General features: G+C 40.0%; 1 protein-coding gene across 2 annotated transcripts in view; it reads left to right on the forward strand.

The window, feature by feature from the left end:
- Positions 1-3,880, forward strand: part of LOC150005174 (ubiquitin-conjugating enzyme E2 E2) — a 279,051-nt gene extending 275,171 nt beyond the window's left edge. For both annotated transcript variants that reach the window (XM_090283018.1, XM_090283016.1), the window contains exon 6: positions 3,027-3,880. In XM_090283018.1, coding sequence (XP_090139144.1) covers positions 3,027-3,124 — 98 coding nt within the window. In that variant the 3' untranslated portion in view covers positions 3,125-3,880. The remainder of the gene's footprint in view (positions 1-3,026) is intronic.
- Positions 3,881-6,000: the final 2,120 nt, after the last annotated feature.

The raw sequence follows: 6,000 nt of genomic DNA on the forward strand, positions 1-6,000 counted from the left end.
TACTAAGGAGTCTCTTGGTACCCTCCTCACACAGCTTGGAGAGGAATAAGTCGCCTTCTCCTGGTTTTTGTGTTGGTGGGAGGAGGGAAGACGGGCCAGCTCCACTACCACACACACCACGCTCCCACGGTGGTGACTCAGCATCCCCACAAAGCCTTCTCCCCTTGTCCGTGTTTTATGACAGACTCCTGGGCTGTCAGAGCCAGTTCTTCTTCCCTTGGGAAGTCTTGAGAAAGGTATTATTGTCTTCTTTAGTATTTGGGGTACTCAGTACCTCTTTTAGCATCACCGGTTATTAATTCTGGAGTAGCAGCATATCTTACTAGACTTATATGCAGTTTTATTTAGCATTCTCAAATTCAAATCTAGTTTTTAATTAATTAATTTTTTTTTTTTTTAAAAGAAGAATATAGGAAAGGGTGAAGCCAGAGAACTTGTATGTACGACCCATGGGCATGGACTGGGGTGGGGGGGATTGCTGGGGGAGGGGTGGTGCTGGGCAGAGGGGAGCAAAGGGGAAAAAATTGGAACTATTGTTACAATATAATCAATAAAATTACTTTAAAAAATTTTTAATCTAGTTTTATAATGTCTGTCATTTGCTTTAAGTTATGGACATGATTATTTTCTTCCTAAATCATTTTTATATATATTGTATTTTACATATATATGTACTGTGTATATCTGTGTGTGTTTGTATATGTCTTTTCAGGGTACTTATTAATCTTTCTGGTTTGGGTTGGGTCTATTAGTAGTCAGGTTTGCCCACATTCCAAAATGCAAAAACCTTCATTTTGTCCTACCCAGAGGAACTTAGATTTCCTAACTCTTGATAATGTTCTTCAAGGAGACATGAGATTTCTGTAACCCTGAAATAGCTTTAATTGATCCAAGTCTTAACTTCATCAAGATTAGGTTTTTCCAAATAAATTTTTAGTGAATGAAAGGAATGGGAAAGGATGAGAACTTACCCTACCAGATACCAAAACACACTGTAAAACTATATAGTGAGGCCCTGGCTGCGTAACTAAGTTGGTTAGAGCATTGTCCCGACACACCAAGTTTGCAGGCTGAATTCCCAATCAGGGCACATACACACATACAAGAATCAGCCAATGAATGCGTAACTAAGTGGAACAACAAATCAATGTCTGTCTCTCTCTCCTCCCCCATCCCCTCCCTCCTCCCTCCTTCCCCCTACTGAAATAGTATTAACATTTAATGTAACACCTTTCCCCACCCCACAGCTTTCTGTTCCCTGTCCTTCATCTGTCTCCTCTACCCACTTTGAGCTGAAACACAGAACAGTATTGTTTCTGGTATGCCCATACTGTGTGAGGAGACAGTTTGAGGAAGAACATTGTCACTGATCATTCTTCTGATGTTAAGCCGGTTCATGACCTCAGTAAATTAGGGAGTACAGATGAATGTTTAGTATGTTTCACTAATATAGAGTCTATTTAATTAAACACCTTTCTTTAGTGATGTAGACTTAAACTATTAGCTCAAATTCATCGTGAGGCTTTGCACTCTAGACTGGTAGTCATGGGAACAGGATGATTATTTTCAAGGGTAGAGAGTTGTGACTCAGACCTCTCGTTGGCCCTTTTTAGACTCTTAAGTTCATTCCTTAATCTGAACTGAAGAACCACATTTTTTTTAAGTATCTTGGGCCAATTTCCAGGTATTTTGTGTCTACATTTGGTATTGCTGATTTTAATCTTCTTTAACTCTGGCTGGGCTGCTTTAAGTGGTCTTAGCATTTGGGCAAGTGAAGGAAAAGAATTATAAAGAGTAGGCAGAGAGGCAAAAGTTCTAAACAAACCCATATACTGAGTAGTGTATTAAGTGTTTGTAAAATAAGTGGGTATAAAAAAACTGGGCTCTTCCGAGAATAATTATAACAAGCTTAGCACAGGTCCAAGAAAACTTAAGCAGAGTATGTTAAAACTTACACTAGGTCTTATTGGAAGGCCTTTCAAAGGTTTGGTTATCATCAGCCTCAGAAGATCATTAAAAGGTGGTGACCATGAATATCTTATTAGAGTCTCAAAATCTTCCCAACTTATGAGTGGTTTTAGACCACAGGCACACTTCCATCTTTTTTACCTTTTTCTTTCATATTTAATACTGACTTTCGCTATTTTTTTTCCTCTTCCGCTTTGGTTCCTTCTTATCCACTTGCTCTAATACACTCAAATTCTCAACACCAAAAATACAGGAACTAAAAATCAGGGGAAAAGTGAAATTAGAGAATGTAGGAAAAGGGGTAGATTCTGGGATCTCCAGAAATCCTAAATTACTATTTTTTCTTTGACTTATCTCTTTTTAATTAAATGTTGATCCTGTCTGGGTTAGAGCCCTGCTCCACCCCTTGCTCGGCCTTTGGGCAGGTGATTTACCCTCTCTGCAGTAAAGAGCTGTGTGGATTTTGATATTCCCGTATTTGGGAATAGACTGTCTCCCCACCCCCACCCCCACCCCCGTGTCCTTGGGTCTTACTACGGGGCTGCCGCTTGATTGGGTTGAGCTGAGGCTCCTTCAGTGCAGACAGTCAGGGCCACATGAGCGCTGCCACGCCTGGGGTATAACCCGGGTAAAGGAGCTGCTGGCTTATCCGACCCTCCCCCGAGAGATCTCCTCAAGGACCCTGTATTTTCTCAGTGACATACCCACTTGAAATCAAGGGGAGATGGGTGAGAGGTGTGTTGTAGGGACAGGGAGAGAGAATTAGACTTGGCCAGAAATGTGACAGGAGGTATGAGTAAAAAGCACAGGTAGATGATCCTTGCAGCAGCTGGCGTGAAATGTGCTCTATCAGCGACAGGCCATTTGCAGGTCATTGTTAAAGTGAAGTTGTTCCAGGTTAAAGCCGCTGCCTCTCACCTCCTCCTTGCCTACTCCTACCCCCCACGCCTTACCCTCAGCCCACCCTGCCTTCCAGACAGACACTCCTTCTCTTCCCTGACTTTGAAAATGGGAGACGTACTGGTATCTACTGACCCCTGACTCTGCTTCCTTTGCAGCTGACCCTCTGGTGGGCAGCATTGCCACACAGTACATGACCAACAGAGCGGAGCATGACCGGATGGCCAGACAGTGGACCAAGCGGTACGCCACATAGGGGCCTGCGCCACCGCCCCCCACCGGACCTGTGCAAGCACATTCACCAAGTGCATCAATAGACCTGCCCACCCCTCCGGGCCTCGGCTCTTACTTCCTTTTTATTACGTTTTGAACCATTTTGTGATGGTATGTCGCCCTTCCCCTCCCTTCTTCCCCTTCCTCCTCTTTCTTTGCCTCTGCTCTCCCTCCCTCAGACCCCTCCTTCCCCATTTTATTTCCTTTTTAATTTCTGTTAACTTGAATGGTTTGGGTTCTTTTTTTCCCACCTCATTGTGGATGGGAACTTTGTTTTCAGTGCAAACAATGTTGGATCTATAATAGTAAGAGCTTTCTTACAAAGCTTTGTATTACTGTGTGGTTTTGGTTTTGGTTGTTCGTTTTCTTTTGATTTTTTTTTTCTTTTATGTGATTTTCGGGGAGACACAAATTCAGAATTATATCTTGTTTCTACTTAAATGTAGTGCTTAGGGTTAATTTTTTGTACTGAAGTCTTTATTGGTGGGTGCATGCTACTGGGAACAAGTTTTTGTACAAAAGCTTCAATCAGAATCACTGTGCATTACTGAGACTCTGTTTATCACTAGCCTTCTGTCCCCCACACAGAAGACTGTTGGATTGAACAAAATAATAAGTATTTTGATTTACTTAAAGTGCTTGTAAATTTCTTAGGGACCTGCCACTTTTGACTGTGGATCAGTTGATGTACACTTGTATTATTAAAGCACTCAATAAATCACTGTGGCTGATACATGCACTCGTGGTAACCTGGCATTTGCTTTGTATCCCGGTGACCAGCGTGGCCCTACGTGCAGCAGGGCTTGCCTAATTCAATTAGACATTCAAGTGTATTTCTCATCCCAAACCTCTAATATTTTTTGTAATTGAGTCACTGAGCATGTGGGACTTCTCCAGCTGTCAATAGCCTGATGATTTTATGGTTGTTTCAGGCCACTGTCATTTTACGTCTCTTGGCTGGGCATTACTGTCTCACGGACATCCTTTTTGTTACAACCTTCTCAACACAGCAATTAAAATACATGACTCCGAAAATAGCCTTCTAGTGAAAGTGAAGTCTGAGCTGATCATTGTGTTGGACCACTTTTGAATTTACTGCTCTCCTCTTTTTTCTCCCGGGATTATTATAGTGAATGCCTTTGAGTTTTGGTTTTGTTTTTTCTCCATAATTCTAATGAAAGAAGTCAACTCAACTTTCTCGGTGGTTCGTGGTCAGCTCATTCAGTGACCAATATATATGCCTGGCTTTGACCTTCAGGCAATTTTAGGTGTACAGCAGTGGGAGGCAGAGGAAACCTGTGTAGTGTGGTTGTGTGGTTTGAAAAACACGGACATGCTTGCTGATAGGTATTCAGTGCCCTTCATGTCACCAGGCCTGGGGGAAACTCCAGCTTCCACTGATTCCAGTAACAAGCCCACCTACAGCTCAGTTCCACATACAGAATGTTTTTACTGCTAAATAGTAAGATTTGCAAATTAAGTCATTCACTCTAGACATTTCTGATACAAATTTTAAAAATCTGAATCAAAAGATGCAGTTTTTGTTGTTTTTTAGTGGGTAAAAAGAAAATATTGAAAATCTTACTTTTAAACCAGAGTACCTAGGGATTTTTTTTTCTTTTTAACCAGAATATTCCCTTTAATTTCATCTGAAACATTTTCCAGCATACCAGAACACCTCGTGGTCTCTGTTGAAACTACTCAATTCTGTCCTTGTAACAAAAGGAACCACAGACAATGTATCTGTATTGGCATAGCTATGTTCCAATAAAACCTAACCTACCAAAACAATCAACAGCCAGATTTGGCCTGTGAGTTGTAGTTTGCATATCCCTGATACAGACCACCATAAACTTGGGAGAAGCATTCAGTAACTGTTAACTGTAACATCTCTTTCTTTGAAATAAAATAAATTTAATTAATATAAAACAATTTAGAAATTACCCAGAATGTTTTATTGCCTACAGACTTTCTCACCACAATGATTTTTATACTTACTTTAATACTTTAGATTTAACAATTCAACCCTAAAAGCATAGAACCATTTTAATGTGCAATTTTATTTAACTGATTTTTTTTCACTTTTGACTGATTAAACTAGACTCGTGATATTAATACTGATTTTTATAGACAATGTTTAAACTCAGTTTTCCTTTCTTCTTTTAAAATGTTAACTGCACCCTGGCTAGTGTGGCTCAGTAGATTGAGTGCCGGCCTGTGAACCAAAGGGTCGCTGGTTCAGTTCCCAGTCAGGGCACATGCCTGGGTGCGGGCCAAGCCCCTAGATGGGGGCGCACAAAAGGCAAGCACATATTGATGTTTCTCTCCCTCTCTCTAAAAATAAATAAATAAAATATTTAAAATAAAATAAAACATCAACTGCATTGGACACATATTTTAAGTGATATATCCTTTATATTACATCTACCTTTTTTACTGGTTTTACTTCATATCATATAAAAATGTATCTTATTTAGGAGCCAAAGATTATAACATTTCTAGGAGGAAATCTGTAACAAATCTGTGTTTGCTCTCTAATAATCCATTTTTAGGTTTTATGCCAATTTGATATGAAGACTCTGTCAAACTTCTCTCCCCATGTTTGTGAACTATATAAATACTTAATGACAAATAAATGTACCCTCCCCTAAAAATGTAAAAGCTAGTGAAACCAGAGAGACCAACTTATTCTTAGTTGAGCCTGTTAAGTCTCAACTAACATGGTAATTTTACTTGAAATTATAATCATGGCAGGCAATACAATTCTAGTAACTTTTCAAAAATGTTTGTAAAATTAGGCTTGGGAGAGTTTAGCACTCAGGAAGTTAAGTAATTTTGCTAATAATTATGAAGGTCACA

Source organism: Furipterus horrens, unplaced genomic scaffold (assembly GCF_987537825.1).
Source record: "Furipterus horrens unplaced genomic scaffold, mFurHor1.1.pri manual_scaffold_7, whole genome shotgun sequence".
Lineage (NCBI taxonomy): Eukaryota > Metazoa > Chordata > Mammalia > Chiroptera > Furipteridae > Furipterus > Furipterus horrens.